The sequence below is a fragment of the Henckelia pumila genome, chromosome 3 (genome assembly GCF_033568475.1).
Source record: "Henckelia pumila isolate YLH828 chromosome 3, ASM3356847v2, whole genome shotgun sequence".
NCBI classification, from domain to species: Eukaryota; Viridiplantae; Streptophyta; class Magnoliopsida; order Lamiales; family Gesneriaceae; genus Henckelia; species Henckelia pumila.
In genome coordinates, this window is record NC_133122.1 from 48,698,529 (window position 1) to 48,723,553 (window position 25,025).

Genomic DNA, 25,025 nt, shown 5'->3' on the forward strand with positions numbered 1-25,025 from the left:
AACTGGCAAGGTAAAAAATGTTGCATGTTTTAGCTTTTAAATTTGGTCGCTCATGCATATACTAGATGCATTTTCAGTAGCATTACCTCATATTATATTATATGCAAACGGTGTGATTGAAATTTATAGTAAAAGTTACATCCCTGCTCTGCAATACACTAAGTACAAACTATAATAATTCGTATCATACAGGAATTCGCTACTACAGAAACTTATACACAAAAACAAACCTTTTCACAAGCAAGCACAAATTTTAAAAATTCAAAGCAAACTCTAGGAATTATCTAATGTACAGGCTATTTAAATCTTTTCACTATATTTTGGGGATGCTGACTTCGGTTGAGAAGACTTACCAGTGATTGCTTTCCTTACCTTGGAAATTGAATGCTTAACCTTTGATCCTACGCCAGATAATATGTTGTGTGATTTTTTAGGAGTAACTTTCACATCTCTGTCTGTTGCATCCACCATGACCGGAGCATCAGAGCTCAAGTCTGATATTTGATGCTCACACGATTCCTCTTCACCATCTTTTTCTTCGTCTGTTTTCGCTTCGACTTGTTCCACCTCATCTGATTTCTCTGCCTGTAACTCTTCTTCTTTGGTAGTTGGCTCTTTTTTATCAATTGAATGATCTACGACTTTCAAGACTTCTTTCACGGGCTCCTGAATAAGTCCTGACAGTGAAGGCTTATCCATCTCTGTTGATTCTGAAATCTCCGTTAGTTTAGCTGTTACCTCGTTTCCACATTTTTCTCCTTTCTCCGGTTCTGATGTCTTCTGTTTTTCTCCTTCAGTCTGTAAACTTTCTGAAGAGTCTCCATGCTGCAGTACCGGAGTTTTGTTGCTGGCAACTGAACCATCAAAGTTTGCATCACCTATCTGATCTGCTCCGATAACTGTAAGTTTATCTGTGGTAGACACAGAGCCTCCTTCGGTCTCTTTTAGGCTAGCTTCATCCAAGCCATGTTGCTCTGGAGTTTCTTCATCAGTGGCTCTTAGCACTTCAGCAGTAGTGGAACCCTGAAGAATGTTGACTGGTGTGACCTTATCTAGTGCCTCAGTGCGGGAATTTTCCTTTAAGACATTAAAGTCGTGTTCTTTTATTTCATCTTCTTCAGTATTGATTCCCTTTTCTTCTGGGACAGCCTCAATGGCCTTACCTTCTCCTGGTTTCTGTTCTTTTTCTTGCACAACAATTTGAGTTTCTTGACCCACAGCTCTTTGCCCTGCATCACTAGTGGAACTGCAAAGTATATCTGATGGTGCAACCTTATCTGTAACCATGGTGCTGGAATTTATTTTTAAGTCATCGGAATCATCAAATTTTATTTCACCCTGTTCACCCTTTATTCCTTTTTCTTCTGGGACAGCCTCAACAGTTTTTCCTGCTTGTTCTTGTATTTCTTGCACAACAAAGTCTGACACCAGGTCCCGTTGAACTGCAGATGCTTCCTTTTCTCCTGGTGTAACTTCGGTCTCTATCTTCTCGTTCAAATTTGTCTCGAGAAAATTCCCCTCATTAGATACTGCAACAGAGCCTTCATCTAATTCTTTTATATCATCATTTGTATCATCACCACTTTGAAGATTATCTCTACCTTGTTCCTGTGCCATTTCCGACTCAGAATCCTTGACATGAGATAAAGGAGGAGGAGACTTGTGGAGTTTGGTGTGTTGGCCTTGATATTCTCGGTCTTCAGCTGCTGATGACGTTTCTGTTTCCTTCGCTTTGCTATCTTCAATTGCAGTTTCCTCTGGTCCACATTGTACTCCTGTTATTGGTAAACCACTGGAAGCAGCTCCAGTTTCAGTAATGACTGTTTCTGCTTTTATGTCTTTGTCTATCTTTTCAGCATCTTCATTTACTATAGGTGTGGTGGATTCTGTGCTTCCATAAGAGTATCCATCTTCAAGAAACTCATTTTTGTCTCTGGAATTTTCGTTACCTTTTGGAATATCCTCGGCACCATCATGTTTGGTGATTTCAGAAGTATCCTTGTCACGAGAGGAAAAATCAATCTCCTTTTCCTCCATAGAAGTTTCATTGATTTCATCATCAGTTAGTTTGATCCAGGTATCATCTTTGCCTGCTTCCTCATCAATTTCCGTTTTTGATATTATCTCCATTTCCTGTGGAATAGATGTGCTTTGAATGGTTATTATCAGCAAATCAGTTTATATGGGGTGTGTGGGAATAGCATCTATACCTCTTCCTTTGCTTGCACTTTGTCTGAGGAACAAATATCATCATTTTCAGCGGCATTAGATCTGTTTACTGTTACTTCATCCTCTATCATTACACTGTTAATGTCATCAACTCCGATTCTGTTGGCTTCATCCTCTTGAAACGCTAAAACAGAGCTGCTAGCCTGTATATGAGATCAAATCGGTGCTTGTTAATACGTAACGAGAAATTATAGTGTTTCCCAAGAGAATCCATTTTCATTTCCAAAATCGATTTCGCAATCATGTTGGTTTTTTATACATGGTTTAAATATTTTCATTTCTGAAACTGATATTGCAATCATGTTGGATGTTTATACATGGTTTAAATTAGGGAAAATGAGTTAATAGGTAAGAAGAAGGAAAAAAATTGTGAAAGCTAATAAACTAGGTGAAAGTAAAACTGTTTTTTGTTTCATAAGGAATCTCTAGTTTGAACAAGCAGTCTCTTGGCAAAGTTTGTTGAATAAAAATCTGTGTGTCTTGAGCCTCGAGGGGTTTGGAGATATTGCACTTTGGAACAGCTAGAGGTCTTCATTTCAATGATAAAGATGAATGATGCATCTTAAAAATCACTTCTTGTACAGATGTTTCAATTAGTATGGTAAAACGAAAATGAATTGCTGTGCTAGAAGATATCAGGGTGTAAATAACTAAAGTTAAATTGTAAAATGTTTACCCATACCGGTGTTTCCTCCCGTGTTTTAGCTGTATCGTCAAGTTTTTCCTCCACTTGATCGCTCACGATTTGTGGAGTTGTAGTTAGGATTTGTTCCTCAAAAGAACTTGTTGTGTCTCTGTCTTGACATGAAATAGATGCTTTGACAGGCTCAGATGCCACTTGCAAGGAATCCACATACTCATCCTCGTGTGCCTTTTCCTTTAACAAGGTGTTTTTTGTTTGTGGCGCACTTTCAAATGTATCAACTTTTTTGAGGTCTTCACCCTCAATTGTGTCCTCATGAACAATTATTGGCTCTTCTCTGTCAGCCAACATCGAGGTTTCCTTGTGTTCAATTTCTAATCCATCTTGTGGGGTAATTGAATCCAGTACTTCATTCTCATTTGAATTCAGGGTTGTCAAGTTCTGGCGCAATAACAAATATTCATAAATTCTTTTATGTAAAAGGAAAACATTATTGTTCAGTTAAAAATTTTCCATTATTGTTCCAGAAAGCGCAACTGAGTTTGTGATACAGAAGTTAAATTTCTAGTAAAATGCTTACCACTGCCTCAAGAGTTATCTCCCTTGTGCCATCTGTATTGATTTTGTCATCTGTTTGATCTCCCGCGATTTCTTGTGGATCTGCATTTATGCTTGAACTTATTGTGTCCGTCTTTTGACATGAAACAGGTGCTTTAATATCCTCAGAAACCACTTGCAAGGACTCGTCAGCCTCATATGCCGGTGATCCTTCATTTAACAGTGTACTCTCTACAATTTTCCCACTTTCTTCTTCAATCACGTCCTCATGACTGGTTGATGATTCATTGTTGGCCGCCACAGTTGAGGTTTCTTCCAAATATGGTTCTTTCTCCAAATTTTCTTCATGTTTAATTTCTGATTCATCTATGTGGATTAACGAATCCTTCACAACGTTCTCATTTGAAACCGGTAAATTCTGCTGCAAGAAAGAAACATTCATAATTATTTTGATTAAATGGAATAAACTTGTGAAAAATTATTTCAGACCTTGCTATTATTATTGCAAACTCCATAGGTTTGCGATGACGAAGTTAAATGCTTACCTCTGTAATTTTCTCCTTTGAGTCAGCTGCATCAATAACATTGTCCTCTGATTGGTTACTCAAGATGTCTTGTGGATTTGCAGCTAGGATTTGCTCCTGGCGAGCACTTGCTTCTGTGTCTTCATATGAATCATATTCTTTAATGTCCTTATAAACTGTAGACTCTTCCACTTGTGCTTCTTCCTTGAACTTAATTTCTGAGCACTTCTTACTTTCAAACTCGTCTACATTTTCAAGGGCTTCGTCCTCGATTTCATCCTTGTGAATGGTTTCCATCTCTTCATTGTTGGGATTCGCCAGTGAAGTTTCTAACGATGAAAGCACATTGCTTTCCTTTTCCAAAGGTTCCTCGTGTTTCATTTGTGATCCATCCACTTGGATCGATGGAATATCATCATTGTTATCATCTGGCACAACTGGTCTGAAATCCTGTTGCAAGAATGAATTGCGAATCAAGCTCTGCCTAAGTTAATTTATTCTCTCAAAACTTTGCTATTCATATTCTAACATGTAAAATTAGGTTCTGTAACAATTAATCTAAGTTACAAGTGAATTCTTACCGGTGCCTCGAGAGCTTTATCAAGTACTTTATCCACTGTTTGACCGTCCATATTTTCTATCGGATTCACTGTTAGGCTTTGCTCCTCTGTAGAATTTTTTGGTTCAATATCTTCACTTGAAACAAACGCTTCAGTACTCTCCAGATTTGATGAGTTCAGATTTTCCATCGGTACTTCTGTAATTTCTGCATGTTTCTCACATTCAGACTTGTTGACTTTAGCTTGATCTTCATCCTCAATTTTCTCATCCAGAAAATGTGTTGGCTCTTCATTCCTAGTATTCAGTATTGAATTTTCCGACACAGAAGGCATTTCGCTTTCCTTTTCCACATTTTCCTCATGCTTCATTTGTGATCCATCCTCTAGAATAAATGAAGTCTCTTCAATGTTCTTATCTGACACAATTGTTTTTGACTCCTGATTCAGAATGAAATATGCATCAACTCGTGGTTTTAAAAAATAAATACTTAAGCTAATGTCATTCTTTCAAAACTTTTATATTCTTATTTCAGTAGACATTATTAAAGTTTTGGTCATTAAAGTAGGTGTTTGGGATTGCTTAAGAAAAATGCTCTTGAGCTTTTTTCAAGCAATCCCAAACACTACCTAAGTCAGCAATGTATAAAATTCTTACCAGTGCTTCTGGAACTACGCCAACTAATTTATCCTTTGTATTTTTTTGTGGATTTTCTGTTAGGCTTCGCTCCTCTATAGGAATTGTTGTTTCTAAGTTTTCATTAGGAACCGATACTTCAATTATCTCAGGTCCTTCTGGGAAATCATTAAGCTGTTCCACCTTCTCATCTCTTTTTACATCTTCGTTCTCAGTTTTGCTGCCGCAAATAAATGATGGTTCTTCATTGCTGGTTTTTGGAATCGACAAGAATGGCTTTTCACTTTCATTTTCCAAAAGTTCTTCATGTTTAATTGGCGATTCATCATCATCTAGCGATAAATCGTCTTTAGTGTTTTCGTCAGAGACCAAAGTTGTCAAATTCTGCAACGATTATGAAATACACATCAATTTGTTTTAATTAAAGAAAACATATTTCCAAAGAAATTTCATACTTCTAGATATGTGCCTATATTACTCCATCATAGATATACTATGATACTAAAATAACTAATGATATTCTTACTTGTGGCTCAGGAGTTGTATCAATAATGTTTTCCTCCATTTGATTTTCCATGACTTCTTGTGGATTTATTTGTACGCTTTGGTCCTCTGTAGAACTAGTTGTTTCTGTGTCCAGACATGAAACAAATTCTTTAATTTCCTTGTTATCTTCTTGCAAGGGGTTGTTAACTACTTGCCCTGGTTCTTCTTCCTTTGTTAAAGGAAATTCCTTGTGTTTCTCACTTTCTAACTTGTCAACTTTTTCAGGATCCTCATTCTCAATTTTGTTATCGCCAACAGTTGTTGAATCTTCATTGTTAGTATTCAGTAATGAAATCTCTGACAAAGACACTGTTTTGCTTTCCTCTCCCAAAAGTTCCTTGTGTTTTGTTTGTGATTCATCGACTTGGTTCAAGGATTTTTCTTCAGTGTTCTCATCCAAAACAATTATTTTGGACTCCTGCAGCAATGAAATTGTCGTCAACGCTCTTCAATTAAAGAAAAATGACTTGTAATTAATTTCATTTTTTCTCATCTCAGCTATTCTTATTCCAGCATACGTACATAAAGTAAGTTTATTATAGTGAAGTCACAAATTAAATTCTTACCAGTGTCTCAGGAGCTGCATCAGGTATTTCACCGTCTACATGTTTTTCGCATTCAAATGTATCAACTTCTCTTGTGTCTTCATTCTCGATTTTGTTCTCGTGCATAACAGTTGAATCTTCAATGGTGGTGTCCAGTGTCAAAGCTGCGGATAAAGATGGTGTCTCACCCTCCTTTTCCGTAATTTCCTCATGCACCGTTGGTGATCCATCCTCTTGGATAATTGAATCCTTTTCAACATTTTCACTTGAAACAACTTTTATGAGATTCTGCAACAAAATTAAATATGCATGAACTCTTTTGAATCAGAGAGAAAATATTCTAAGGGTAATATCATTCTCTCAATATTAATTATTCTTATGCTTACGAAGTTACCTGTGCCTCAGGAGCTATATCAAGAATTTTCTCCTCTTGTTGATCACTCAAAATTTCTCGTGGATTTTCTTTTGAGCCTTGTTTCTCTTCAAAACTAGTTGTTTCTGAATCTTCACCTGAAACAAGTGCTTTGATATCCTCAAGGTCTTCTTTCAAGGATTCATTGACCTTTGCCACCTGTGTTTCTTCCTCTGTTGAAGTTATTTGTTCACGTTTTCCACACTCGAAGTCCAGAACTTTTTTTAGGTTTTCAACCTCATTCTTGTCCTCATAAATTGTTTTCGACTCTTCATTGCTCGTATCCAGTATAAGCAAAGATGGCGTTTCACTTTCCTTTTCCAACTCATCATGTTTCATTTGTGATTCATCAACTTGAATCAATGAATTTTCTTCAGCGTTATCGTGTGAAATAACTGGTTTAAAATCCTGAAACAAAAATAACATATAAATCAACCATTTTTAATTAAAGAATAAAAAGATTCCTGAGTTAGTTCTCTTTCATTTTTTTCTTATTCCAACACACATAAAGAAAATTTGTGACAATGATGTTACCTAATTACTAACAAACTTCTCACCTGCTCCTTAGGAGCTGTTTCAAGTACATTATCCTTTGTTTGATCACTCACGATTTCATGTTTCACATTTGATTCTTCAGCTTGGATCAATGAATTCTCTCCAGCATTCTCACGTGAAACAGTTTCTATAAAGTCCTGCAGAAACAATTAGTATAAATCAACTATTTTTTATTAAAGAATAAATATTCATGAGTTAATTTCATTCTTTCAGAACTCTCCATATCTAATTCCAACATTAGAAACTTTGTGGTAACATTATCACTCCACTGCCAAACTTCTTACCAGTGCCTCAGTAGCAGAATCAATTACATTTCCTTGTGTTTGATCAACCACAATTTCTTGTTGATTTGCTTTCTGGCTTTGCTCCTCTACTGAACTTGTTATTTCTTTATCTTCACATGAAAGAAATACTTTAGTATCCTCAAGATCATCTTTCGCGGACTCGGTAACCTTTTCTGCTGGTGTGGGTTCCTTTAGTAAAGAAGCTTCTGTATCTTTCTCATGTTCAAGCTCATCAACTTTTCTTGGGTCTTGATCATCAGTTACGTGGCCCTGAGGAATCGTCGAGTCTTCAATCGTGGTGTCCAAAATTGACATAGATGGTGTTCCGCTTTCCTTTTCCAGAGGCTCCTCATGTTTTATTTGTGATCCATCTAATGGGATTAATGAACCTTCTTTTGAATTCTCGTCTGAAGTAATTGTTGTCAAATCCTACAGCAAACATGAAATTGCTGTCAACTCTGTATTAAGATAAAATACTTCTTAAGTAACCTTCAGTCCTTTAGAACTTTGCTACTAATATTGTACCTCATATGTCTGACATATTCAGATCAAATGTTTATGACAAACTTACCGGTGCATTTTGAGCAATATCGGTTATTTCATCCTTTACTTGATCACCCACGATTTCACGAGAATTTTCTTTGAGATTTTCTTGTTCTAAAGAACTTGTTTCTGTGTCTTCACACAAAACAGATGCTCTAACATTCTCATTTTCTTCTTTTGAGGAATTTTCAAATGCTTCTTCATTTGACAAAATAATTTCTGCGTGTTCCATTATTTTGTTCTCGTGAACAATTGTTGGCTCTTCAGTGCTAGTATTTGACAACGACAAAGATGGCATTCTGCTTTCTTCTTCCAAATGTTCTTCATGTTTCATTTGTGATGCATCAACTTCGACCGATAAATTTCTTTCAGTGTTATTATTATCTGGAATAACTGTTGTGCAATCCTGCAACAATGGTGAAAATATACATCAATACCTTTTATTAATGAGAAAATATTATTTAGCGATTTCATACTCTAAAACTTGTCTATTCATGTTCTGTCATATATAAGCTAAATTCGTGATAATGAGCTGAGGTTGTGAATAGAGTTCTTACAGATGTCTCTCCCGCTATATTAAGTACTTTCTCCTCTTCTTGATCATCTACAGTTTCTTGTGAAATTGTAGTTAAGTTATGCTTCTCTGTCGAACTTGTTATTTCGGTCCCGTCACATGTAATAGATTCTTTAATTCCCTCACGATCTTCAGATGACTCGGTAAGCTTTTCTGCCGAAGCTTCTTCATTTAACAAAGTAGCTTCTCCAGATTCAATACCTTCAAACTTATCAACCTTTTCTAGTTCTTCATCTTCAATCTTGTCTGTGTGAACAATTGCGGACTTTCCATCGCTAGAATGAAGCAGTGGCAAAGGTGGTGCTTCGCTTTCCCTTTCCAAAAGTTCTTCATGTCTAATTTGTGATGCATCAACAGTGGTAAAATCCTGTAGTAATTGCAAAATCTCATCAGCTCGATTTAATTGAATAGAAAAAATGCCTAGTATATTTCATTGAAGTAAAAAGTTAGTCTTCGATAACTTTGTCTTTCTTAGTCCAACATGCATAATGTAAGTTTCTGGATGTTAAGTTACTAATAAAGTTCTTGCTGGTGCCTCTGTAACTAGTATTTTCCCCTTTGACTGGTTACCTACATTTTCTTGTGGAACTGCTGTTAGGTTTCTCTCCCCTGTGGAACTTGTTTCCTTGTCTTCAGATGAATCAAATGCCTTGATTTCCTCGAGATCTTTTCTCAATGGTGAATCATTAAGCTTTTCCAGAGGTGCTTCTTCCTTTATCAAACTAATTTCTGCATGTTTTTCAGATTCGAATTTATCAACTCTGTTTAAGAGTTCATCCTCAATTTTGTCCTGGTGAAGAATTGTTGACTCATTAAAGTTGGAGTTTCGCAATGAAGTTTCTGACAAAGGTGATGCTTCAATTTCCTTTTCCAAAAGTTCCTCATGTTTGATTTGCAAGTCATCCACTGGCATCAGGGAAATATCTTCAGCATTCTGATCTGAAATAAATTTAGTGAACTCCTGTAACAAGAATGAAGCACACGTTAAAATTTTTAGTTTAAGAAAAAAAATTCTTGATTAAATCTCGTTTGTTCGGATTAATTATTAGTTGATAAGTTTGTGATAATAAAGTTAGGATACCAATCGAATTCCAACCTGTTTTGTTACGACTTTATCAATTATTTTCTCCTCTAACTTATCACCCATGATTTCTGGTGAAATTTCTGTTAAACCTTGCGTCTCTGCGGAACTTGTTTCTGCGCCTTCCCAGGATACAAATGCTTTAACTTCCTCGTTATCTCTTCTCGAGGACTCTTGAGGCTCTTCCACTGGTGCTTGATCATTTATTATAGCAATTTTTGTATGCTTCTCATCTTCAAACTTATCGACTATGTTTGAGTGTTCATTCTCAAGATTTTCCTCATCAATGGTCATTGATTCATTGTTGCTGGAATGAAGAAACGAAGTTTCTGGTGTGGATAGCATTTCACATTCCTTTTCAGAAAGTTCCTCATGTTTCGTTTGTGATCCATCTGGTTGGATTGATGAATTTTTCTCAGTTTGCTCACTTGAAACAATTGGTGTGAAATCCTGCAGTAGAATGAATTTGCATAAACCCTTTTTAATTGAATGCCTTTTAACTCAACTCTAAGTTTAGTAATAAAATTCTGACCGGTATATCTTGAGCTTTAGCAAGTTTCTTATCCTCCAACAGATCACCCACACTTTCTTGTGCAATCTCTGTCAAGTCTCGCTCCTCTATGGAACTTGTTTCCGTGCCTTCATGTGATACAAATGCTTTAACTTCCTCAAGATCTTTCTTCTCGGGCTCTTGGAGCTTTTCCACTGGTTCTTCTTCCTTTATGAAACCAATTTCTGTGTGCTTCTCATTTGCGAGCTTGACATCTTTGTCCAAGAGTTCATCCTCAATTTCCTGACATAAGAATATAATATGCATTAGTTTTTTTATATAAAAGAAAGCATATTACCTATGTACACTTACACTTCAAACACAAATCAAATTTTTAGTATTGAAAATAAGTTACTAATAAAATCTTACCCTTACCTCAGGATCTTTGTCAACTATATTCTCATCCATGTGATCACCGACAATTTCTCGTGGATTTTCATTTAGGCTTTGCACCTCTATCAAACTTCTTTCCGTAACGTTTGCACCTGAAACAATGTCTTTGATATCCTCAAGATCTTCTTTTGATGCCTCGTTTAGTTTTTCCGCTGGTGCTTTGTCTAACAAAGTAATTTCTTCATGTTTGTCACATTCAAACTTGTCAATTTTTTCTAGCTTTTCACCCTCAATTTTATACTGATGAATAACTTCAGGCACTTCATCATTGGCTTCCGTTGTCAAAGTATCTGAGAAAGGTGGTGTTTTGCTTTCTTTTTCAAGAAGTTCCTCGTGTATTTGTTCTGATCCATCCTCCGGAATCCGTGAATTCTCCTTAATGTTCTGCACCAAAAGTAATACATTCAGAAACATTTATAATCTTAAAGATATTTTATAATTTATTTCTATATGAATCAAGCTTTTATCATCCCAGTGCATGCCAAACTTTGTTATGATGAAGTTGAGATAGCTCTCACCTGTGCTTCAGGAGTTTCCTTATCTGAATCAGCTGTATCTAGTCTTTCGACCTCTGTCTGTTCATGAACAATTTCATTTTCATTTAGGAGTTGCTCCTCTTGAGAAGTTGTTTCTATTCGATGATATGAATCTGATGCTATAATATCTTCAGCAGCCACTAGCAATGACTTGACAGGTGATGTCTCCATCTGTGCTTCGTCCTTCTGCAAATTAATGTCTGTGTCTTTATTACTTTCAACCAATTCAACTTTTCTTAGGTCTTCGTGCTCAATGTTGTCCTCGTGAATACTTGTTAACTCGTCAGCATCGGCATGCTTTGTCGAAGCTTCAATCACAGATGGTATTTCGATTTCCTTCTCCAAATATTCCTCATGTTGTATTGGTGAGCCATCTGCTTGAGTTAATGAATTATCTTCAATCTTCTCATTTGACATAGTTTCTGCAACATTCTGAGGAAGATTGCAATTTCAATAAATCTCAAGCTTTTAAAAAAAATAAATTTTTAGTATGCTTTGTATTAGCTATTGACACTAGAGTTCAATTTTATGATATTCTCACCTGTATGTCAAGAATCTCCATATCCTTCTCAATTGCATCCATTGTTTTTTCCTCTGTTTTGTCATCCACGAATTCTCGTGGAACTGTACTTGGCGGAGTTTCTTGCAAGGACTCAATAGGCTTCTCAACTTGTGCTGCTTCCAGAAGTATACCACTCTCAGGATTTTTCTCATCATCACGCAGGTTATCTTCTTTTTGGTCATTGTCTTCAGTTTTGACCTCATATTTAACTGCAGACTTGTCATCTTCGATAACCCCCTTAAATGCTTCTACCACGCCTGTGATTTCTGCACCTTTGTCTGAAACATAAGTTTTAATATTCTCAGTGTCTATATGTGGAGGCTCAACAAGCTTCTCCATTATCTCCTCTTCTGTATCCTTTTTATCTACAAACATTTCAGCTCCAGTCTGTTCTTCGCTCTCAACTTTATCCTCACCTTTATTTGTTGGCTCATCACCAGAAGCATCCACTGTCGATGCTTCTATGACAGACGGTTTTCCGCTTTCTTTTCCAAAATTCTCTTCATCTTTCATATGTAAATCACTCTCTCCAGTCGTTGAGTTTGCTTCGCTGTCATCATTTGGTACAAATGTTGAATTATCCTGGAGCAAGAATAAAAATCATCTTAGTCTATTGATTTTCACAAAAGAATCCCATAGTAGTGTTTTAAAGGACATAAATATCCAATCTCAATATTTTTCCAGTTATGGTTTTTTTTATGATGGCCTCTAGAATATACTTCATGGCAGCTAAATCACATGTTTTGAACATCTGCACACGTTTCTTATTCACTTTATAACTTCTCGTAAATTTTCAGTCAGGATTTATTTTTTCAGTTTCTATACAGCTTATCCTTAATATAAATTTTTCATGCGACATCCAAATATATACTGTTTCATATCTTTTAATAGCAACACTTAGATAAATTTTGTATATAATGCTCTTTTTAAGACGAAAATGGAATTCTTGCCTGTGCCTCGGGAGTTTCCATCTTTTTGTCATCTGTGTCAAGTGTTTCGACCTCTATCTGTTCACGCACAATTTCTTCTTCATTCAAGATTCGCTCCTCTTGGGAACTCGATGTTTCTGTTTCTTGACATGAATCTGATTCTATAATATCTTCAGCAGCTATCTTCAATGACTTGACTCCTGTCTCAACCTGTGCTTCTTCCTTCTGCGAAATAATTTTTGTATCTTCTTTAGTTTCAAACGATTCATCTTTTCTTAAATCCTCATGCTCAATACTGTCCTCGTGAACATTTATGGAATTGTCATCATTTACGTTCTTTGTTGAAGCTTCAATAATAGGTGTTCTTTCACTTTTCTCTTCTGAGCATTCCTCACACGGCATTTGTGAGCCATCCACTTGAAGCAATGAATCATCTTCGATGTTCTCATTTGAAACAATGCTTGTGACGTTCTGCAGCAAGAATACATGACTCAAGTCCTGAGTTCTTTAAAAGAATAATTAATACAGTATGTTTCAACTGTGACAATTAAGTTTGGTTATATGAGATTCTTACCTGTATCTCACGAGTTTCCTTGCCTTTTTCAGTTGCATCGCTTATTTTTTCCCCTGTTTTTTCATCCAGGAAACTTCGTGGGACTGAAGTTGGGAGTGCTTCTTTCAAGGACTCAAAAGGCCTCTCTGTCTCTGCTACTTCCAGATGTAAAGTACTGTCCGGAATTTTCTCATTATGACACAATTCATCTTCTTTTTGGTCTTTGTCTTCAGTTTTAATCGTACATTTAACTTCAGGCTGATTATCATCGACAACCTCCTCAAACACTTCTACTAGGCCTGTTGTTTCCGTGCCTTGATCTGAAACATATGTTTTAATATCCTCGGCATCTACTTGTGGAGACTCAAGATGCCGTGCTGCTGTTTCCGCTTCTTTCAACAGTGTACATTCTGTATCTTCAGCTCTTGTCTGTTCCTCGCCCTCAATTTTATCCTCACACTTGTTTGTTGACTCATCACTAGATGCATCCAACGGTGATGCCTCTATGGAAGATGGATTTTCGCTTTCCTTTCCCAAATTCTCTTCATTTTTCATGTCTGAATCATCCTCTCCAATCACTAAGTTTTCTTCATTGTCATCATTTAATACAAATATTGAAACATCCTGCAGCAAGAATGAAATCCACTAATTTAATCTACTGATTTTCGACAAATTCCATGGCTATTTTTTGGTCAGGACATAGACATCTACATTTAAACTTTCAATATATTTCCAGTAATTTATGCTGTTAAAGTAAGTCTCTGTTTTATTACGGCCTGCAACTCTAGAATTTCCTTCATGGCACCTACATCACATGTTTTACACTCTGGCACATGGTTTTTTGCTCAAATTTCTTGTGGACTTTATTTGATTCAAGCTTTGAATACTTTTAGCTAAGATCTTTAAAAAATAAAAATTATATTTTTAAAATAACAACTTGAGAAAATAGGTGAATAATGCACTTTTTAAGACAACAGTATAGTTCTCACCGGTGTCATGGGAGTTTCTTTCTTTGTACCAGCTGCATCAAGTCTTTCCACCTCTGTCTCTTCGTGCACAATTTCATTTTCATTCAGGATTCGTTCCTCTTGAGAATCTATGGTTTCCGTTCCTTGATATGAGTCTGGTGCTATAATATCTTTGGCAGCCACTTGCAAGGACTTGATATGTGTCTCTATTTGTGCTTCGTCCCCCTGGGAATTAATTTCTGTATCTTTCTCACTTTCTAATTCAACTTTTCTTGGATCTTCATGCTCAACGTTATCCTTGTGAACAATTAACTCATCATCATTGGCATGCTTTGTCGAGGCTTCAATCAATGGTATTTCATGTTCCTTCTCCAAATATTCGTCATGTTGTATTTGCGAGCCATCCATTTGAATTAATGAGTTCTCCTCAATCTTCTCATTTGGCACAGTAGATGTAACATTCTGCAGGAAGAATTCGTCTCCATTAACTCTTTGAGTTCTTGAAGAAATATTTTATGTTCTAGAGTTTTTCAATTTAGCTAATGACATTAAAGTTCAGGTTATGAATATTCTCACCTGTACGTCCTCGTCCTTTGGAAGTGCATCAACTATTTTTCCCTCAGTGTCATTATCCAGGAATCCCCGTGGAACCGTACTTGGCAGAGTTTCTTGCAAGGACTCAATAGGCTTCTCAGTTTGTGCTGCTTCGAGAAGTTCACCACTCTCAGGATTTTTCTCATTATCAGATAGTTCATCTTCCTTTTTGTCATTATCTTCAGTTTCGACCTCATTTTTTACTGCAGACTCATCATTACCGGCACCCCCTTCAGATGCTTCTACTGTGCCTGTTTTTTCCGCGCCCTCATCTGAAACATATGTTTTAATATCCTCAGTGTCTACTTGTGGAGACTCAACAAGTCTCACCGGTATCTCCTCTTCTTTTGACAATTTACTTTCCATATCCTTTTTATCTTCAAACAACTCAGCTCCTCTCTGTTCCTCGCCCTCAACTTTGTCCTCACACGTATTTGCTGAATTGTCACCAGAAGCATCCGTCACTGATGCTTCTGTGACAGATGGTTTTTCAGTTTCTTTTACAAAAGCCTCTTCATTTTTCATTTGCAAATCATTCTCTTCAGTCGCTGAGTTCTCTGGACTGTTATCATTTGGTACAATTGTTGAAACATCCTGCAGCAAGAAGAAAAATCGTCTTAGTCTATTGATTTTCAAAAATAATTTAAGGACATAAATATGCTATTACCGTGTCTCAGTTTGTGGTTCTTTATTATGGCCTTTACCTTTAGAATTTCCTTCATTAAATCATAGCAACTACATCACATGTTTTGCACTCTGCGCACTCTTCTTTTCCGGACACAATTTCTTGTAGATTTTCATTTATGATTTAATTTTTGAGATTTTATTAATTTTACTTCAGATTATCTTTAAAAATTAAAAAAGAATCTTAACTATAATATCCAAATATAAAACTGTTTCGAATCTTATAATATGGACACTTCAAGAAGTTTTGTTAACAATTTCTTTTAAGCCAATAATTGAATTCTTACCTGTGCCTCCAAAGTGTGCGTCTTTGTGTCAGCTGCGTCAAGTGTTTCGGCCTCTATCTGTTCACACACAGTTTCTTCTTCATTCAAGGTTCGCTCCTCTTGTGAACACTTCGTTTCTGTTTCTTGACATGAATCTGATGCTATGATATCTTCAGCAGCTATATTTGATGACTTGGCTGGCGTCTTGACTTGTGCTTCTTCCTCCTGTGAAGTAATTTCTGTTTCTCCAAATTCATATTTTCTCACATCCTCATGCTCGCTACTGTCCTCATGAACATTTACAGGGTTGTCATCGTTTATGTTATTTGGTGAAGCTTCGATAATAGATGTCATTTCACTTTCCTCTTCTGAAGATTCCTTGCTTTGTATTTGTGAACCATCCCCTTGAAGTAATGAATCATCTTCAGTAGTTTCAACCAAAGATGGTATTTCATGTTCCTTTTCCAAAGATTCTTCATGTTGTATTGGTGATCCATCCATTTGTTCAATCTTCTCATTTGACACCGCTTTTGTAACATTCTGCAGGAAGAATACGATTCCATTAACTCTCAAGTTCTTAAAAGGAAAATTTTATGCTCTAGAATTTTTTAGTTTAGCAACTGACATTGAAGTTCAGTTTATGAACATTCTCACCTGTATGTCTAGAATCTCCTTGTCTTCATGAATTGCATCAACTGTTTTTTCCTCTGTTTCGTCATCCAGGAATCCCTGTGGAACTGTACTGGGCAGAGTTTCTTGCAAGGCCTCAACAGGTGTCTCAATTTGTTCAGAATTTTCCTCATTATCACACAATTGGTCTTCTTTTTTATCATCATCTTCGGTTTTGACCTCATATTTAACCTCGGACTCTGATTTGTCAACCTCAATTTCTTTAGGGTTTTCAGTCGGGATTTGATTTTCGAGAGCACTTGTTTCTTTGTCATGATCAGGAGTAGATGCTTCAATATCCTCGGCCTCAGAAGCAGCTATTGGTGAGGACTCGACACTCGTCTCAATGACTTCTTCGCTCTGCTGAATCACCGTTTCTGTTTCATTGTTAGTATCAAACAATTCATTTTGCGTCGATTCTTCATCCTTGATTTTTCCTTCGGGTACAAGAGTTGATTCAGAGTTTTCATCTTCTTTTCCCAAGTTCTCATCAGTTTTCATCTGTGAGTCATCCAGTTTGATGCTCAAGTTTTGTTCAGTTTCCTCATTTGGCACAATTGTTGAAATATTCTGCAGCAAGAATAAAGTAATCATTAACCATATCAAATTATTTCAAAAATAATAGCCGTTTTCTATTGAAGTGGACGTTGTGTTATTCACGTACATCTAGAATTTCCTTGTCCTTTTGAATTGCATCAACTGTTTTTTCCTCTGTTTTGTCATCCATGAATCCCTCTGGAACCCTACTTGGCAGAGTTTCTTGCAAGGACTCGATAGGCGTCTCAATGTGTGCTGCTTCCAGAAGTACATCACTTTCATGCTTTTCCTCATTATCACACAATTGGTCTTCTTTTTGGTCATCATCTTCAGTTTTAACCTCATATTTAACCACAGACTCGCCATCATTGCATTTCCCCTCAGATGCTGAGATTAGGCCTGTTGTTTCTGCATCTTGATCTAAAACTTGAGTTTTAATATCCTCAGCATCCACTTGTGGAGACTCAACAAGCCTCGGTATTGTACTATCTTCTATTAATGACAAACTTTCTGCGCTGTTTGGATTTTCAAACAAGTCAGCTCTCCTCTGGTCCTCGCTCTCATTTTTGTCCTCGTGTGTATATGTTGACTCATCACCAGCAGCATCTCTTGTTGATTCTTCCCTCAATAAAGGTTTTTCGCGCTCATCCTCTTTGATCACCAAGTTTTCTTCATTGTCATCATTTGTTTCAGTTGTTGAAACATCCTGCAGAGTTTAAAAGAATCGGTCAGTCTATTGATTTTCATAACATGAAATTTCATTCTTCATTAGATGTCCAGTCATTTATTCTAGCAATAGCCAATGCAAATGTTTTCAGGATCACCTGTACGTCGAGAGTTTCCTTCTTTGTGTCAACTACATCACAAGGTTTGCTCTCCGTTTCATCAGCCACAATTTCTTGTGGATTTTCAGTTAGGATTTCACGAGCACTTATTTCTGTCTCGTGATCTAAGGTAGACGCTTTGGTATCCTCTGCCACACTAGCTAATTGCAAGGATTCAACAGGCTTCTCGGTTACTTCTTGCTTCAGCAACTCATTTTCTGTGTCATTAATATTTTCAAGCAAGTCTTTTTCCCTCTGGTCTTCATCCTTAATTTTCCCCTCGGTCTCATTATCAGTTGTCAACGCTTCTGTGACAAATGGCACTTCAACAATCGAGTTTTGTTCAGTTTCATCATTCGATACATTTGTTGAAATATCCTGCGATACGAATCATAAGCATCATCTCTATTGTTATTCCTCTTTTTACAATATGACTATTTTATCTTGACTCGTGTTATTCATGTTAACGATGATGAAGTTAAGTTTGTACTGTGATTCAAACAAGTACCTCTCGAGTTTCCTCTTTCGTGTCAGATGCTGTTTGTTCTATTTTGTCACCCCAGATTTCTTGTGGAGTTGCTGTTGGTAGTTTCTCCACGATCGAACTTTTTGTTTCTGTGTCTTGAACTAAATCACATGCCTTAATATCATCATGGATTGCATTCATGGACTCCAAATGGCTCTCCAAGATCGGTTCTTCCACAAGAATCGTACCTTCTGTATCTTCCTTATTTTCAAACAAATCAGATTTGCTCGGTTCTTCATCCTCATTCATGGCCTTATCTACGGGTGTTGTCTCATCATGACCAGCATCCGTCGTTGAAACTTCTGTGAAACATGGTTTTTCACCTTCCTTCTCCAAATGTGCTTCATGTTTTGTTTGTGAGGCATCCTCACTAGTCATAGATGCCGAGGTTGAAGCATCCTCAACCTAAAATGGAAGATCACTTAGTCTACATCGATTTTGAAGAAAAATTTCGGGAACTAGTTTTGTTTTTCACAATATAGATATTAATTTTTCTATAGACAAATGTCCAGTTTAAGTTATCACCTGTTCCTCGGGAGTTTCCTTCTCTGGTTTGCAGTCTGATTTGTCAACCTCGATTTCTAGTGGATATTCAGTTGGGATTTGATTTTCGAGAGCATTTGTGTCTGTGTTGTGATCTGAAGTAGATGCTTCAATGTCCTCAGCCTCAGAAGCTGGCATGGACTCAACACCCTTCTCAATGACTTCTTCGCTCTTCTGAATCACTGTTTCTGTTTCATTTTTAGTTTCAAACAATTCATTTTGCGCCGATTCTTCATTCTTGATTTTTCCCTCGGATATAAGAGTTGATTCAGGTTTTTCATCTTCTTTTCCCACGTTCTCATCAGTTTTCGTCAGCGAGTCATCCAGTTCGATGCTCAAGTTTTGTTCGGCTTCCTCATTTGGCACAATTGTCGAAATATTCTGCAGCAAGAATAAACAATCATTAACCATACAATCAGATTATTTCGAAAATAATAGCTATTTGCTGGATGTTGTGTCCTTCACGTACATCTAGAATCTCCTTGTCCTTTTGTATTGCATCAACTGTTTCTTCCTCTGTTTTGTCATCCATGAATCCCTCCGGAACTGTACTTGGCAGAGTTTCTTGCAAGGACTCAATAGGTGTCTCAATTTGTGCTGCTTCCTGTACATTACTTTTAGGATTTTCCTCATTATCACACAATGGGACTCTTTTTTTATCATCATCTTCAGTTTTGCCCTCATATTTCACCGCAGACTCGCCATCATTGGAATTCCCCTCAGATGCTGAAATTAGGCCTGTTGTTTCTGCGTCTTGATCTAAAACATGAGTTTTGACATCTTCAGCATCTACTTGTGGAGAGTCAACAGGCTTCGGTGTTGTATTATCTTCTATTAATGACAAACTTTCTGCACTGTTCCGATTCTCAAACAAGTCAGCTTTTGTCTGGTCCTCGCCCTCATTTTTGTTCTCGTGCATATATGTTGACTCATCACCAGCAGCATCTCTTGTTAATTCGTCCCTCAATAAAGGTTTTTCGCTCTCGTCCTCTTTGATCACCAAGTTTTCTTCATTGTCATCCTTTGATTCAATTGTTGAAACATCCTGCAGAGTTTAAAAGAATCAATCAGTCTATTGATTTTCAGAACATGAAACTTCGTTCTTCAATAGATGTCCAGTCATTTATTCTAGAAAATACCCAATGCATAGCTTTTCACGATCACCTGTACTTCGAGAGTTTCCTTCTTTGTGTCAACTACATCACAAGGTTTGCTCTCTGTCTCATCAGCCACATTCTCATGTGGATTTTCAGTTCGGATCTGATTTTCAAGAGCACTTATTTCTGTCTCGTGATCTAAGGTAGACGCTTTGGTATCCTCTGCCACACTAGCTAATTGCAAGGATTCAACGGGCTTCTCGGTTACTTCTTGCTTCAGCAACTCAGTTTCTGTGTCATTATTATTTTCAGGTAAGTCTTTTTCTCTCTGGTTTTCATCCTTAATTTTCTCCTCGGTCTTGTTATCAGTTCTCAAAGCTTCTGTAATAAATGGCACTTCAACAACCGAGTTTTGTTCAGTTTCCTCATTTGATACATTTTTTGAAATATCCTGCAACATGAATAAAATAAGCATTATCTCTATTGTTATTCATATTTTTACAATATGGCTATTTGTTCTTGACTCTTGTCATTCATGTAGACGATGATGAAGTTAAGTTTGTAATGGGGTTCTAACAAGTACCTCTGGAGTTTCCTCTTTTGTGTCAAATGATGTTTGCTCTATTTTGTCCCCTTGGATTTCTTGTTGAGTTGCTGGTGGGAGTTTCTCCTTGATTGAACTTTCTGTTTCTGTGTCTTGAACTAAATCACATGCTTTAATATTGTCAGGAGTTGCATTCAAGAACTCCAAATGTTTCTCCACTATCAGTTCTTCCACCGGAATTGTACTTTCTGCATCTTCCTTATTTTCTAACAAATCAGATTTGCTTGGTTCTTCATCCTCGATCTTGGCTTTATCTACAGGCGTCGTCTCATCATGACTAGCATCCCTCGTTGTAGTTTCGGTTATAACCTGTTCCTTGGTAGTTTCCTTCTCTGGTTTGCACTCTGATTCGTGAACCTCTATTTCTTGTGGATTTTCAGTCAGGATTTGATTTTCGAGAGCACTTGCTTTTGTGTCTTGATCTGAAGTAGATGCTTCGATATCCTCAGCCTCGGAAGCAGCTATTGGCGAGGACTCAACACCCTTCTCAATGACTTCTTCTCCCTTCCGAATCACCGTTTCTGTTTCATTTTTAGTCTCAAACAATCCATTTTGCGATTCTTCATCCTTGATTTTTCCCTCAGGTATAAGAGTTGATTCAGGCTTTTTATTTTCTTCTTCCAAGTTCTCATCAGTTTTCATCTGTGAGTCATCCAGTTTGATGCTCAAGTTTTGTTCGGTTTCCTCATTTGGCACAATTGTTGAAATATTCTGCAACAAGAATGAAGTAACCATATTATTAGTTTTTTTTCAAAAATAACAGCTATATGCTATTGAAGTTGAAGTTCTGTCCATTCATGTACCTCCGGAGTTTCCTGGCTCGTGTCGAATGTAGTTTGCTCGATTTTTTCGCCAGGGATGTCTGGTGAAGTTGATGATGCCATGTTTTTCTCCTCGACTGAGCTTGTTGACTCTGTGTCATTAACCGTAACACATGTTTTAGTATCCTCAGGATTTACATTCAAAGATTCTATATGCGCCGCTGCTTTCTCCGGAATCGTGCTTTCACTGTCCTCTTTATTTTCAGGTAATCCGGCTTCATGCACAGGTATTGACTCATCATGACCAACTTGGCTCTTTACTGCAACTTCCAATGGCGATACCAAGCCTTTCTCCAGACCATTTGATTCTTCGGCATCCAATTTAGCTTCCCCAACGTGCGAAGCAACGGTTTCATGTTCTGTTGCCACTTTCTCTGCATTCTTAGTAACTTGGCAGACATCTGGTGCGAGGTTGTTTACTTCAAAATGAACCTCGGCAACTGAGGGTGATTTCAAAAACTTTTCACCCTCAATTGTTGATGCTCTGCCTTCGTTACCTTTTACCGAATCCTTTACCTCAAAATCGGTTTCCAACGTGACTGGATGTTCGATAGGTGTATGGCGGGATCCAATAATCCCCTCTAGGGGAATTTTACTAAGGGTAATGAAGCTAGCTTGATCCATCGACTTCTCGTTTTCGTCTTCCCTTCTCAGCTGCAATAAAAGTACATGTTATTGTCTGATGTTATGCCCAGAGAAACCTGGTATCATCAGCCACGTTGTATGCAATGGAACATTGCTAGCGTAGCATCAAAATGACATAGTGGTACATTCTTGGATACGGAAGTATAACAAAAGAATTTGCTTGATATCATCACTTTACAGTTCCCCCATTCTATTCATCTATCAGTATTTACTTTGGATTAAAGGTTTAGGATCGACCCTTTCCACATATTAGGCATCTTGATGATGTGATTGGTTTGATTTTGCAGAAAACTTATTTCATGACATCATGCAGAAAAGGACCGAAAATTTCACAAAAAAGTTGTTTCAGTTGAGGATCAAAATGGTTTTTGATTCTGTTGCTAGCCCAAACACCCTTATTTTCAGAGGTTAAACTGGATCCCAATTGGTTTTCTTTTAATAAAATTATCTAAATACACTTTAGTACTTTGATCAAGCTTTACCAGTAAAGAGCCTTTTTGGCACAAAATAACAAGCTCCAACATTGAAGAAAAGAAGATGATAAACAGAAATCATGCAGTGAAATCATATGTTAACTATACTGGAACTATGTTCCAGACTATCAAATTTCCTCTAGAATCATCATATCAACTTCTGATCAAAGCATCGTGTCACTATTCAGGTAAAAAAAATAAAGTCACTCAAGAAGATCATAATCTTACTTCAAATTTAGCAAGCAGAAGAAAAAGCTGCTTAAAATGAGTATAAATCTCAGTTCAAAGTTCATGAAATGAAGATCAAATGTGACAAACACCACTTACTGTATCCAACACAGGTTCATGAATATGAACTCCACTGGCCATTGCAACAGTGCTTGGGATCAGCTCAAGGTGGGATGATAATGTAACTTCGGAAATTTAATATTGGAGGTAATTACACTTACATATGTAATAACAACAATAATTAAAAAAAAATAATAGTATATTCTTGATTTAAAGTTATGAGTGGATTGGTTGTAGACATGTGAATTTATATGGCAGATGAATGAAAATAGTATTGTATGTGTGATTGAAGCATTAGGCTAAAAAGTAGGCAAAAGCTGACAAAATGCCACTTCACACATGCTATTGCATCATTTTTGAGTTGGCTAGAGATTGACATTGTCCTGGAGTGACACTGTGAGTAGCCAACTTGCTATATATATTATGATCATTTACGCTTGTGAAATATGTAGTTGAATCATCTTTTCTGCAAACTGATTGGTGGTGTCGATGGACCCTCCATCATCCAAAATGGGTTAGTGTACGAGTACTTTTTTATCCTCGTAAAGAAATTACGAGTATATATCCTTAGGTATCATTTGTGATTCGTGAGACGAGCTAATATGTATGATGATAGTTTTGAATATTTTCAAGTACCGTTCGTGGGATGAAATAGTACGATAATATTAGTAAATCTCTCCATTTATTTTCTATCGTGATATTTGCCACAACATACACTAAATTTATTGACTACCGTTATATGTTGATTATTCGGAAATTTTGAACTTTACTATTACAACATAGAATTGCTAAAAACCTTTTAAAATAAATCAAATCGATTTTTTTTTAAAATAAAAAAAGTTAAAATTACAGGACTTGTGAAATATGAATTTCTTATTGTTCAGAAATATATTTGACTAAATTGCTTGGCTCACGTATACGTCAGTCACCCACACTTGATTTTTTGGAAGAAAAAAATTACTTTTGTGAGTAATTTACACTAAACTTCAACTTTATATCCCATTATTAATATGATGATTATCATCATCGTTTATTTATTTTTTTGGTAAAATAAGATTTTGCAATCATGCTATCAATTGAGTGCATACTGGATAAATCATTGGGTTTAGCATAGAAGTTTGCAAATTAATCAATCAGGTAAACCATATTATATATATATTAGATCTATGTACGATTCGTAAAGTCTTGATAGAAATAAGCGAATTTGTAACTTTTTTTTATCGTATTCACTCACTTCACTAACTCAAATATATGGTAGAAAGTATGCTGTTATTATTATTTAGATATGAGTTGCGCATATTAGGAAAACGTCGCTTTATGAATGTATAGCAAAATCTCTAATAATATATCAATATTGGAGTGTGATGCATGCAATGGTATAACTAGAACGTATTGCACAAGAATTAGTTAATTTTATCATCAATATTTTAATTATAATAATTATGTTATTAGTCAAGCTACGCTCAAATAATTGACTTCAACTTCGAAAAAGAATCCTAATTCTACATTCCAACTGTGAACTGTCTATTATAGAATAATAGATATATTTTATTTATTTTATATTTAAAATAATTTTATTTATTTAATTTTTCATCGTAGGATTGTGGACCCAAAAAAACAGCTTAAATCAAAATTATGAGCCATTAAATCGACCGGCAAAACAAAATATAATTGTCCTGGTGTGCCGCCCCTTTGTGTGGATAAGTGCAATATTTTTTTGGCTTTTTTAAAATTAACTTTTTGGATTTCCTTTTGTTAGTCAAAAGGTTATTAGATCATAATTATAAATAACATTTTCAAATTATTATGATTTAATTTCCTTCGGTTTATTGAATTTTTTTCTTCTCTCCAACAAATTCCTTCAACAAATTGAACTGATGTGTTTGTATTTCACTCATTATCAGGTTAAAAACTGTGAAATGGCCATGAATATTACAACAATTCTATGTTAACATATTATAACAATTGTTTTACCAAAAGCTATAGATAATAAGATGATGTAATTCAAATATTTTAAATTATACAATAATTCAAACAACAAGTTTCGATTGTTTTCTCGGCATAAACAATTATTGTTATTTGACATATTCTTTGATGATGCTCCCTCTAATAAATTATATGGTCCTGTCCGGGATGTAAACAAGCTAAATTGACATCATGAATAGCATTGAAATTCTTATACCTGAGTTTATATCGGTCGACTAAAAACTTGATTAAATTATTTATGTTGAGTTCAAATTCGGATTGAATTGTAGTTTGAAATTGGGCTTGATTT

General features: G+C 36.2%; 1 protein-coding gene across 4 annotated transcripts; it reads right to left on the reverse strand.

Moving 5' to 3' along the window:
• Positions 1-113: 113 nt before the first annotated feature.
• On the reverse strand, positions 114-23,066 carry LOC140887099 (uncharacterized). 4 transcript variants are annotated; one of them, XM_073294137.1, is made up of 35 exons: positions 22,802-23,066; positions 21,327-21,998; positions 20,503-21,234; positions 19,987-20,370; positions 19,292-19,867; positions 18,805-19,203; positions 18,262-18,684; positions 17,754-18,131; positions 17,057-17,635; positions 16,378-16,962; positions 15,745-16,263; positions 14,756-15,367; positions 14,201-14,641; positions 13,233-13,835; positions 12,680-13,129; positions 11,709-12,311; positions 11,150-11,599; positions 10,608-11,015; positions 10,221-10,481; positions 9,704-10,138; positions 9,182-9,568; positions 8,591-8,974; positions 8,062-8,439; positions 7,491-7,919; positions 7,209-7,343; positions 6,634-7,059; positions 6,261-6,527; positions 5,675-6,112; positions 5,170-5,532; positions 4,536-4,952; positions 3,976-4,404; positions 3,453-3,851; positions 2,912-3,313; positions 2,211-2,372; positions 114-2,133 (listed from the first exon to the last, which is right to left on the reverse strand). In XM_073294137.1, exons 1-35 carry the CDS (start codon positions 22,829-22,831, stop codon positions 301-303), a joined length of 16,389 nt encoding a protein of 5,462 aa, XP_073150238.1. In that variant the 5' UTR covers positions 22,832-23,066; the 3' UTR covers positions 114-300. The 4 variants fall into 4 exon arrangements, with proteins under 4 accessions (XP_073150238.1, XP_073150237.1, XP_073150236.1 ...); XM_073294136.1 differs by having other exon boundaries at positions 10,614-11,015; positions 22,790-23,066; XM_073294135.1 differs by having other exon boundaries at positions 3,453-3,848; positions 22,790-23,066.
• Between the last annotated feature and the right edge of the window lie 1,959 nt (positions 23,067-25,025).